The 13,002-nt window shown below is 37.5% G+C and overlaps 1 protein-coding gene across 1 annotated transcript; it reads right to left on the minus strand.

The window, feature by feature from the left end:
* Nucleotides 1–445: 445 nt before the first annotated feature.
* On the minus strand, nt 446–12,658 carry LOC104098045 (uncharacterized). Its single transcript, XM_009604698.4, has 13 exons — nt 12,441–12,658; nt 12,259–12,325; nt 12,030–12,140; nt 10,581–10,776; nt 6,073–6,158; nt 5,665–5,860; nt 5,360–5,471; nt 3,990–4,117; nt 3,647–3,853; nt 3,404–3,513; nt 2,494–2,623; nt 2,085–2,234; nt 446–1,006 (listed from the first exon to the last, which is right to left on the minus strand). Exons 1-13 carry the CDS (start codon nt 12,535–12,537, stop codon nt 785–787), a joined length of 1,812 nt encoding a protein of 603 aa, XP_009602993.1. The 5' UTR covers nt 12,538–12,658; the 3' UTR covers nt 446–784.
* Nucleotides 12,659–13,002: the final 344 nt, after the last annotated feature.

Consider the following 13,002-nt stretch of genomic DNA (forward strand, 5'->3'; position numbering starts at 1 on the left):
AGAGCTGATGCAACCGAATCAATCTACAGATCTATAGTTCTGTTGAATGACGAATACCTAAAGTCCTTAACCAAAACAAAAGGTCTAACCCCTAACTGGGCAAATTTAAACTGCGTACAGAAAATGGACCAGCAATTAGAAGAAATCTGTCCAAAGAGTTGCCCTCATACCTACAGAGAAGGTATGTTTAACCAGTTGCAATTACGTGTACATAAAGAGCAGTTGAGCCATTGCCAGCTCCAACAAAAAGAGAATACGATTGTAAACCTGATACATGTGCCATATGATTCAACTTCCACATACTAGTTTGGAAACACGTCAAATAAGATATTAAAAACTTGAAAACAACTACAGAGAGACAACCACATCGTTAAGAATCCAACCCATAGCAGTCTACAAAATGAACTTTGATTCCAATTGAACTAGAGCTCATTGATGTTCCTGCTTTGCTCAAAACAAACTCGGGTATCTTTTATTATATATCTTTTTTGGTTGAAATACAGAGATAATGCAACTTGAGAGTATTCTAAATAAGTTCCCTGTCTGCTCAAGCAAACCATTTGATGCAACTAAATAATGGACCTCTTAAATATTGTTTTGAAATCTGTTACAAAATTAAAACTCCAGAAAAAAACACTGCATATAGAATGAAAGTAACTCAAACTTCTCAGGTAACTAAAAAAATTTCTAAAGGCATGTCCAGAATTTTGCAGCTAAAATTTTGACAAAATTGCCTCGACTCTATGGTGCAACTGACAAATCAATGACCAAACAAAAGAGAAGCTCAACCCCAAAATCTACTAATGAAGCCCTTCTTATCTTTCTTCATCCGAGCATCCAATGATGGGAACTCAATAAGGTTATAAGCCAGATCCAACACGATGGGATTGCGAGGAACTGGTTGGAAGGCAGGTGGAAAAGTTTCAATTCGAGGAGCAACCTTCATGTTGGCTTCACCAACAGCTGATTCGTATGTATCCATTTTTTCCATGAGAAGTTTCTCCACCTGAAGAAGTACAAAACATGGATTACACAGAATCAGAAGAGCACAAAAAAGAAATGGAAGCAGAAACTATACGAAGTAGGAAAGAAAGAAAAATGCAAAATATAATGCCTAAAAGCAACCCTAAACAAATAAGATATGATAAAGGACCCAGTTCTTGGAATACAAAACATATCTGCAATCAACTGCCATGGAATTAATGAAAGAGAAGCAGCGTTAACATTTTAAGTGATACCAGATGTCGAATACCTAAATTTATCAGCGCAGAATTACTTGTCATAACAGTTGGAAGCATCTGGTACTAAATGGATAAAACCTGAATAGAACTGTAAAACTGAAACTTCTATTTGGGTTTTGGGGGGGGGGGGGGGGGGGGGATGATTTGTGTCAAAGTCAAACACACAATGCTGAAATGCTACGCGAGAATTATCAATGAGGAAAAACCATTCTTACTCATTAATATTACATGATATTTTTTTGGCTCACGAGCAGAATTTAAAGACAGGAAGAAATGCCATCACTGCATTATCATTCTCATGAGTTGAAACCTTTTCCAGCACAAATACTTGAAGAACAACAGAATTTACAACTTCATGACAATATGCCTATTGATTTGAAAAATCATGCACACAAAATGCAGTATCCTCTGAAGGACACGAGATGGAGAAAACCATTAATGCGTCTGCCTAGATAAGCGAGAGGCTCATCCAACGTTAACTAGATTTTGGATTACCAAGAATTTGAACCTCTCTAAAATTAAAGATTAGTTCAAACTATTATTGTTCCAAGTCTCACGTTCACATACTTCAACAGTCAATAATTATTCTTCGTAAGAACCCAAAGTTTTTTTCTTCAATGTAATCAAACCCAATCAGAAAGGGTGATAGAAGACGTAGGTTGGAAATGGTTCAACGACAAAGGACATCTCATGAGTTTCCTTCCTTGGTTTTAAATATAGTAATCTAAGAGATATGTGGTTCCATATGCACCATGAACATCGCAAAAAAGGCGAATACAACAAATTAACTACTGGGAATGATTGCAGAAGTATTTAACAGACATATGGGAGGCCAAATCATACCTTCTTATCAGTTCCACTTAGTGAGATATTTGATATCTTCTTCGAGAGATTTTCTGGAGCCTTCTCCTCCTCCATAATTCCTTTGGCATGCTCTATACAGCTGTTAGATCTACTCTCGTTATACAGTGTTTTCAGTTCCTTGATCATGGCCTGATACAGATGGAGAGAAAATAATGACAAGGAGAAACGGGAAAGAGGAATCCTTCGCACTCATACTCATTGCTGATTGAAGCAGCGTAAGTAAGAAATATAAGAAATCCTATAATTATGCGTCATAATTTCGTCCTATAAGAAGCAGCTTGGGAGCTCTATCATCGAACATTAAGAGATCTATCATCGAACATTAACAGCAGATGCACAATCAAATTTATATAATAAAAGAAGGTAATTTGACTGATAAAGTGCTTACCTGATCAGCAGCATTTGCAGACTGCAGTTTCTTAAGAGCTGCATCAGCTAAAGAACGAGCTTGACAGTACAAGGCATAAGCTTCTGTCCTCTTTCCTGCTGAACTGTAGGACTTTGCCAAGTAGAAGCACCTGGTAGGAAATTGAAATAAAAGATTTTAATTGATTTCAGACAAAAAGATAACCATTCTAAGGTTATGTTAAAGATACACAAATCTGCTACCGTGGAAAACTTCACTAACACTAAGATCCTGCAAAGCTAAGATGACTAGCGCTTCCTGGGTGAAGATGGAGAGGGAGCAAGGGGAAGAGGACTAAATAACAGGACTTCATCATAGTGCAAAAGCAAAATTATTTTTTAGAACAGGCTTAAGTCTTAACATAGAAGGATCAGTAACGTTCCTATATGTCTAGTAAGAAGTTGATATGAGCAGCATCAAATACAGGTCTATCACATCTAAATGAACAAAATTTTGCACAAGATAAAAATGTGGAATGAAACTAGTCAAGTCGTGGAGTTACTGACAGGAGGTAAATATACCAATCCGACAATGTCCATCTGAGATGATGAACATTTTATTAAAGTCCAAATAGATACTGACATTGGAACCATAATTTTAAATAACTCCAAATAGGCAAAGTATAATCATACATAGTATCACCGACCCATTTCATTGATTATCACTTAAGTGTACATCGGAGTTGTACAACTTCCTCATATGGGACACCAAAAGTTTCAAATCTCCCTTTTGTAAATTCGCCAATAATGCTAGTTTTCCAAGTCATGAATGCTAAAAACCATATTAAGATAGCCTTTCACTCTCTCCTTCCACAAAACTTCATTTCAACTATCACATAATGAAAGAAACAGTGAAAGATTAAAAGATACTAATAAAGTAAGAAAAGTCGGACCTTTCTGCTCGGAAAACCATGCTTCTCAGCTCACACTCTTCAGCTAAAGCAACTTCTTCCGTTTTTCTATCTCTACCAGAACTAACTAGATCAAAAAGATCAGCAGTATTCTGCACCAGAGAGAGCAGTTAGTAGAGTCGTCCAAAATAGCCATATAAGTGAGCTTTGTCATATTGCCAACTCTGGTCTAAAATGCTCTGATTAAAAGCGTACTAAAAAATTAACACTCAAAACAACTGTTACCTGTAACAATAGATCATACAACCGGACAAGCTCCTCGGGCTTTGTGACCTTTTCATTTTTATCATCACGGACCTTGTTGAGCTTGCTTTTAGCTATTTTCACTAACAACTGATTCCGCTCAATGGTTCTCTGCCCTAAAATTGCACCAATGGCTTTATCCAAGCCACTTAACTCATCTTTCACATTTTCCGAATTAGCTGCTGTAACCTAGAAGAAAAAACATGTGTGTAAGATGCACAGAAGACTAACATAGGAGATGTTACTTTGATGTACGAATTAACAGAATCAAATTGAATTTTTTTAAGAAATCAGTAACTTCCACATGATATGAGTAGTTACTCACCAGGTCATTCCGGATGCAGCTCCTGGCTTCGTGATATGCTGCAAATATTTTGTCATATAACACAAGTTTCTTCTCTGCTGGAAGAGAATCAGCGGCTGAACCATGGATATCTTTCTCCAGTTCCTGGGCTGATGCATATTCCAGTGCATAATATAAGCTTGAAATAAAGTTAAAACCCAACATGATGTTTTAAACGCAGATATGCAATTAGTTGACCAAAATCCAAAGACGTGGTTAAAATTTTCTCCTTCCGTTTTAATTTATATGGTGGGTTTTTGGAAGTTTAATAAAAAAAGACTTTTGAAACTTGTGGCCATAAATATTCGTGAGATAATATAAAAGCATATCATTAAGGGTAAAATCGGAAGTTTAAAATTAAAATGTTTCCAAATATGAAAATGTGTCATTCTTTCTTAGACTAATAAGGAACAAATCACTAGATATGCAAAAACTAGGAGGAGAAATTGAAAAGCTTAATTACGAGCCTCTCAAGTTAAAGCCTAGTTCCCACTCAGATTTGCAAAAGCAACAACATTGATGTACCTTTTTAGGTATACTATATGTGTTTGTATAATTCTTCGTAAGATCAAAGACTCGTTGCATTATGTGTAACATAGCATTCCTACTGGGCATTTCCTTACAATATTTGGTTCCCTCATCTTGATGCATATTTGATATATGGACCTTGGGCCTAACTCAACCCCAGAAGTTAGCTCATGAGGTGAGTTTTACCAAGATCATATAAGGAGCCCAGGAAATCTACATCCCATGGATGTGGGACTCAACACCCCCTCACTCCCAGGCTTGCAAACTGGAGCGTGGACAATATAAATGGGGGCCCAACATAGGTAACAATGAATTGGGATGGGTCTGGATCTGATACCATGATAAATGGACCTTGGGCCTAACTCGACCTCAAAAGCCAACTCATGAGTATTGCCCAAGACCATATAAGGAGCCCCGAAAATCTACATCCCACCGATGTGGGACTACAAATATTATACTCCGCTATATGTTCACTGTCGCAGGGACTAGACATGCAAATTTGCAATGGCTAACAAGTTTAAAACTAGAAGGCAGCTCACAAGGGTCGTAGAGAGTGCTCCAAAACCTACGAAGACTTCAAGTATAGACACTCAAAAGCTAAGTGGAACATCGAAGAATGCCTAGAAATGCTTCGTTAAAGAACAAAGTATACATACCAAAATTCGGAACTAGGTTGAAATAGTGGAATTTGGTATAAAGTGGTAGACTAGGAATTCCAAACTCATAGATAAAACAAACTTGCAAATGTGAGAACTTCCAGAAAGTTGGCTATTGATGCATTTTTCAATCAAAGTGCTACCTTTTGCATCGAAGTAATTACATACCTTTCAAAATGGATACCCGTGTCTTTGCATTTGAAATTGGAAATCTATTTCCAAGACAATGGAATTCGGTCATAGATGCAGCCTGCTGAGATCTTGCCTCTGCCATAGCAGCCTGTAAACGAAGAAAAGACTCTGAGATCTTGCCTTTGCTCCTAATAGATCAATTAGGAGCAAATAATCCTCAAAACTCGTTTTTCCAAAAATTCCAGAGAAAGACAGCATCCAGGGTACATTGGACGCAATAATATTTTACAACAAAGATGAGTGCCTAGAAATCGTAGATACACTTAGAAATGACAGCTCACCTCCAACTTTGCTTTGAAAAGGTCCAGAGCAGGCCCTTCCATTTCACCGATGGAAACGAGTTCAGAAGTTTGTAGGTTAGACTCACCAATCTTGTGTAAGCAATATCTGATACTAGGTTCTAGTTCCTCAACCCGCTCACGGCACAATACTTGGTTCTCTAGATCTCCATATTTTCCAAGTTCCTCATACACAGCTCTATTCAAATTAGTCAGATAGCGGGCACTCAGGACCTTGATGAAACAATAGTATAATTCTAATATCTAATAAGAGAAGTGGATATAGGGAGCAGGAAAATGGAGAGATTTTGCACAACTTCCTCTACAGACTTCAATTAGAAACAAACTAGACACACTGGGCATTTTTTTCTCAGCAATAGAGACGCATACATCTCCATAAGACTAAGGTACCTGGCGCTTTTGAAGCATTTTAGAGCAACGTCCCAATTCTGATCTTGTTCAAATAATAAACTCCCTTTCATGTATGCAGCATAAGCCTGCAGATTAGCAAACAAGATTGCACAATAACTTTAAAAGATCAAACTTTCGAAGATTTGAGTCAACAATTAAAAACCACGTTGAATCGCTTCAAGCATAAAAAAAAACACAAAACAGAACACCGTGAGCAATGAAAAAAATAATAACAATGCTAAAAGGGAGTGACTAGAGAAGGAAATGGAATAACTTGGATATTCAGTAATTTAGATTAATTAACTATTGACTATGCATAGTCATACTATGAAAGTGTGGGAGAGGGTGGTGGAAGCGAGGGTGAAGAGGTCGGTGTCTTTATCAGAGAATCAATTCGGGTTCATGCCTGGTCGTTCAACTACGGAAGCTATCCATCCTATCAGGAGGTTGGTGGAACAGGGATAGGAAGAAGGATTTGCACATGGTGTTTATTGACCTAGAGAAAGCGTACGACAAGGTCCCGAGAGAGGTTTTTTGGAAGTGTTTGGAGGCTAAAGGTGTTCCGGTAGCATACATTTGGGTGATTAAGGACATGTATGATGGAGCTAAGACTCGGGTTAGGACAGTGGGAGGTGATTCGGAGCATTTTCCGGTGGTAATGGGGGTTACACCAAGGATCTGTGCTCAACCCTTTCCTATTTGTCTTGGCGATAGACGCTCTGACACATCATATTCAAGGAGAGGTGCCATGGTGTATGTTATTTGCTGATGATATAGTCCTGATTGATGAGACGCGAGGCGGTATCGACGAGAGGCTGGAGGTTTGGAGACAGACCCTGGAGTCTAAAGGTTTCAAGTTGAGCAAGACCAAGACAGAATACTTAGAATGCAAGTTAAGTGACATAACGGGGGAAACGGACTGTGACGTGAAGCTTGATTCAAAGTCATCCCCAAGAAAGGGAGTTTTAAGTATCTTGGGTCAATTATCCAGGGGAACAGGGAGATCGACGAGGATGTCACACACCGTATAGGGGCAAGATGGATGAAATGGAGGTTAGCATCTGGCGTCTTGTGTAACAAAAAGGTGCCACCAGAACTTAAAACAAGTTTTATAGAGCGGTGGTTAGACCGGCCATGTTGTATGGGGCAGAGTGTTCGTCAGTCAAGAATTCTCATATCCAGAAGATGAAAGTAGCAGAAATGAGGATGTTGAGGTGGATGTGCGAACATACTATGTTGGATAAGATTAGGAATGAAGATATTCGGGCAAAGGTGGGGGGTGGCACCCATGGATGATAAAATGCGGGAAGCGAGGCTTAGTTGGTTCGGGCACGTGCGGAGGAGAAGCCTTGACGCCCCGGTTAGGAGGTGCGAGCGGTTGGCCTTGTCATGTCTGAGAAGAGGTAGAGGGCGGCCTATAAAATATTGGGGAGAGGTTATCATGCAGGACATGGCGCAACTCCCGCTAACCGAGAACATGACCTTAGATAGGAAGGTTTGGAGGGCGAGTATTAAGGTCGTAGGTTAGTAGGTAGTTGAGCGTTTTTCTTCCCCATTGAGGGTGTTAGGCTAGTTTGTTAGTGTCCTGCTTTAGTTTGATAGTGGTACTTATTGTGTTCGTATTGTTTTTCTGCTCCGGTTGCCTAGTACCTTTCCAGTGCTCTGATTGACGATACTGCATTTTCCTTTTCTTTTTTTTATTCTTAGGTTGTTGGGACTGTCTTCCTAACGTATTGTTGTTGTTACTGTTCCATTGCCTCTTTTTCATCTACTTATGCCGAGGGTCTCTCTACCCCGAGGTAGGGGTAAGGTCTGCGCAGTGTTTTAAATAGCGTGAGACGACAAAAAGCGATGAGGGCCCGCTTTACTGAGGCAAGAAGCGAGAAGCGTAGCGCTCGCCTTTTTTATGTGAAGTGCCAATTAATACAAAAAAAATATTAAATTTGCATATATAAATAACTAAAAACTCAATAACAACAGCATATTAATAAATATATAAATTCAAAAACTCAATAGATAGAAATCAAATATTTTAATATACTGTTTATAGAGAGAAATTAATTGTAATTAAAGAGAGAAAATAACAGTTAATTGAAATTGTAATTATAGAGAGAAGTTAATATGCAAGTAATTGTTTACTAAACTGGAAAAAAAAATCAAAAGAGAGAAACAGAAGAAGAAAGAAGAGAAGCAAAAACAGAGGTGAAAGAAAAGAAAGAAAGAATATTTCTGTTGGAAATCAGTTGTTGCCGGAAAGAAGAAGAACAAAGAAGACTTAATACCTGAAAAAGAAAAAAAGAAAAGGAAGAAAGAAGAGAGGCTTACCGCCGGAAAAGACGCCGGAAAAACAGAGGCTTACTGCCGGAAAAAGAAAGAAGAGAAGCTTACTGCCGGAAAAAGAAAGAGAAAAGAAAGAAGAAAAGAAGAAAGAAAGAAGAAAGAAGAAAGAAGAAACAGGTACTGGGAGTCAAGAAAACCCTAACTTTTATTTAAGTCTCTTCTTTTTTTTTTAAAAGCGACGCCTCTGTCGCTAACTCGCCTCGCCGGCGCTACTTCGCCTCGTCGACGCTTTTTAAAAACGCATCGCAACATACCAAAAAAAGTGTCCGAGCCTCGCTTCGCGTCGCTACTTGGTATTAGCGACGTAGCGAGCGCTATTTACAATACTGAGTTTGCGTACACACTACCCTCCCCAAACCTCACATGTGGGATTATACTGGGTTGTTGTTGTTGTAACTATTGACTATGCAAAATCTCCAAGAACTTCCTATTTTCTACAATCTGCAGAGTTTGATTCTCTATTTTTTATAAGGTAAATAATTTTATTAATAATGGGAAAATCTCCTATATTTTGCAGTATACCAAAAAGTAGAGAATTTGCAACCTAATATAATTTTCTACATTTGATTCTATGTTCTACCACCAACATATAAAAGAAAGGTTCTCAAAAGGCAAGGTGAATTGCACCACCAATTATACAAACTTAAAAGCAGATTTTAAATTGTACCACCTCCTTAAAAGAAAATTGGTATAGAGCAAAGAAACTTGGTCAGGTAAATGAGTAGTCTCATGGAAGTGCAGATAGAATAGTGGAAATGGGCAGCACTAAAACAGTTATTTAGAATCGGAATGATAGCCAAAGGAGCTAGGTTTTTTCTTCTTTTGAACGTCTCACATCCTTGACCATAGCCAACATTAACCGCTGTGCACAGAACAGTTTCACTACTGTGCAGTGTCCACCGTAACTGACTAACAACCTCTCTGTGTAGCTACAAGTGGACCACGTTGTTGATAAAACCAGCTAACATATGTATATTTCTTTTCCTTAAAATTTCAACAGCAAGATTGGACCCCTTGTTGTCATCCCCGTGAGGCTCTTTTCTAGTTTTCTTTACTTTTTATCCTTCTTTTTATTGTTTTTCTATATTTTTTATCCAAGTAAGTCATTGGATTGATTTGTTTTATCCTTTAAGAGAATAAGCTACTACCTACACAAAGATGCTAGCACTTATGAAATCATAGAAAGTATAAGATAACTCCACTGTGTAAGCTTCACCGTCGGTTCCATTAACAAATTAAAGATGATTGTTGTAAATTAAAGATGATTGCTCCATTAACAAATTACAGTATGATGAATCCTCAACGTCATTTAGGTTCATAGGTGCACCACTATGGTGATTGAAAGGGCTAAAAGGAACGAGGTAAATCTAAAATTACATTGAGAGAAGTTTTCTCAAAAGATCTACATTCTTTAGGAATCACTGTAGACTTAACTAAGAATAAAATAGAATGGAAGAAAAAAATCCATATAAAGATATCAACTAGACGAGGTTAATAATCAATTGTTGTTTTTACACTTACACTAGGTCCAGTTTGAGATAAATACAAGATTTAGAGAATCTAATTTGCCTCAAAAGACAAATTGCTTACCAGTATTATAATGAAATGGACCCAAATAGAATGAAATATATAGATGATTCATATCATCAAACCCAACTAATTCGGGATTGAGGTATAGTTGATAGTTGATTAACAAGTACACGAGAAACATATGATAACTTTAGATGATCTGAAACTTCCCTCCCATCTCAGCACTTCAAATGGTAATTCTTGAAACTTTCATACAACAAATGGCCCTCCTAAAGGCTAAAACTTCAGGCATTGTTTAAAGAAAGGTTCTTAACCGGAAGTAAAAATTCATCATGGACCATAATGATTTTTGCCGGCTAAAGCGGTAGTGGTAGTGTCAACTATTAGCCAGTAAATCTGAAACCAACTTTCACGTTGACAAAAGCAAGAGTTTGAAAGATAATCATCCCCAGCAAAAGAAAAATGAATGAGGAGAACTTCAAGGATAGCATGAAGGAAAAAGCATTTTGAGAATATCAACAACTCAGCACCTCAGCATTGGATCAGAAGACTAAAAGTTTGGGCTAATGACTAAATCAAATGCTCTCATGAGCAAGCATAATGTCAGGTATATGAGAATCATGCTACAAGAAGCATACCTCCGCTTCTAAAGATGTTCTCGAGTCTCCCTTGAAGGAACACAATTCCTGAAAAAGACTAGCCCATTTAACCGCCTTTCTCAACCGACCAATGAGATAGCTTCTTTGGCGTGCATTTGGTCCATCAGGCAATGTTTTCTTTTCCATAGCATGACTCCAAGCTCTCTCAGCTGTATAGAGAACCAAGTGAAGAAACCTACAATGAGCCCAAATCATTTACATTGTTATGTTTTGAGTCTGACAAGTTCAATACAACTATGACTCATATTGGGCAGATAAGATTGTTCATGACTCAATAGGCTCCTGTCTCACCAAAAACGTACAATACTTCCCTCTATATACTTCTTCGAGGGACTAGATCTTTAACATTTCAACTTTTAGAAATAACTCAAGAAAATGCATCCAAAAGCTCTAAAGAAGGAGTCATGATAGCAGCCCTAAACAAGGCATCATGATAGCCTAATCAACAATCAAATAATGTGAGAAATTAGAACTTAGACTTCCAAACATACATTGTTGAATAAAAGAACCCAAAGGTCCATTGGGGCTTTAGGCGCAAAGCGCAAATAAAGCATGGGCTTTAACGAAGAAAGACGCAAATGGACTAAGGGAGAAAAAATACAAATATCTATGTGTAGTCCAAGACTAATACTTATAAGCATGAATAAAATTATATGGACAAAGAAATTAAAAAAAAAAGGATTACGATAAAGTGAATAACAATTGTTTAGTGTCGCCTCTTCGGGATTACGCTCATTAGGATTACGCTCATTGGGAAGGAAAAGTATGTCTTAGCCTTGATGACGACACTAAAGCACCCATTAAGCGAGGTGAAGAGCTCATCATGTTTTGCGCCTCGCTCCAGGGCTTAAGCACGCTTTAAGCACACCTTTGACAACACTGATATCGATGCAATAATAAGTGTGATCTAATGTGAAATGAAAATCATGAGAGACCATATTCGAGTCCGAGCAGAGATAAAAAATTGGTAGCTAAAGTTATTCAGCACCTTTACTAGTGGGAGGTAGCAAGTACGCGGTGGAATAATCGAGGAGTGCACAAGCTCTCCCATACACCACCAGTATTTTAAAAAGGTGTGAGATTTTAAGAATGGTTAGTTTTAGGAAATCCCGCATTTGTCTTTAAGACAAACAGATCAACCAAAACGGGATGCATATAAAGGATTCATATTTTCGACCCTAATTAGTTTGAAATTGAAGAATACTTGGCATTGTTGTCACAAGTAAATATCATTTTCATTCAGTTTCAAAAAAGTAAATATCATTTTCATAAGGCATTTCTATATGTTCTGCCACTCTAGGTGTCCATTAATTCAACCAATGAAACCCAAAAAACTGGGAAATTACAACCAATCCATCACTCAAATAACAAACCAAATTTAACACTAGCAATAACAACACATCACAAACAACATAAAAGCACACACACCTCACTTCAGTGACCGTAGCTACTGAAATCGCACGCTTAGTGTATTTCACACGCCCGTGAGTGAACTTGAGCGATTTATACAATCTCCTTAATCGAGCCGTACAATACCTCCTGCAAATTCCAATTTTCTAAATCCTTTTACACCAAAATCACTCAAAACAAATTATACCTAAGGAATTTGATTCATTTTTCTGCTGAACATGTGTGTGGGTGTGTGACGGAATCGTACCTGTAACGAGCGTAATCACCGAATCGCAATCCATGCTGCATTTGAGCAGATTTTAAAAGCTGTAACACTACAAAACCATATAAAAGTAGTTAAAATTCAGTGATCTAAAAGATAAGAACATTCCAAAATTTTCATGGCAATTGGAGAAACGAACGAAGAAGTTTCAACGCATATGCTCTTACCATTGACGGAGAACTTAGGGTTAGTTGTGATCTGATCAGAAGGAATAGAAGCCTGATCGTCGATTTCCATGGCGGAAGTTTCTTTCTGCTTTGCCATTGTCCAGAAATTAGCTTACGGCGGAGCGACCTACGTTTTCTGATTTACGTTTGACGAGACCCTATCGCAGAAATGTCCTGGGTTTTTTTATTTGGGTTTTTTTTAGAATTAGTTATTTTTTGGTTAACTTTTTGGACATGATGTTAAGAATGGATAGATTACTTACTATAGATTAATGAAAAGGGCAAAAAAAAGTGGTCGTTGTTACGAAATAAAAGCAAATACAACAAGCACTAGTATGCAATTAATTAGAACAAGGAAACAATAATATTAGAAGAGACATTTTCAACTTTATGGATTAGGTTCATCGCTGAACCTATTAATAAAAATATTTTATTATTACAAAATCAATCCAAATATGTTATGAATATAGAACTAATCCAAATATGTTAATGAATATAAAACTAGTCCAAAATCTGTTATGAATACAAAACCATTCCAAAACATGTTATATGGACATTCATC

Source organism: Nicotiana tomentosiformis, chromosome 8 (genome assembly GCF_000390325.3).
Source record: "Nicotiana tomentosiformis chromosome 8, ASM39032v3, whole genome shotgun sequence".
Lineage (NCBI taxonomy): Eukaryota > Viridiplantae > Streptophyta > Magnoliopsida > Solanales > Solanaceae > Nicotiana > Nicotiana tomentosiformis.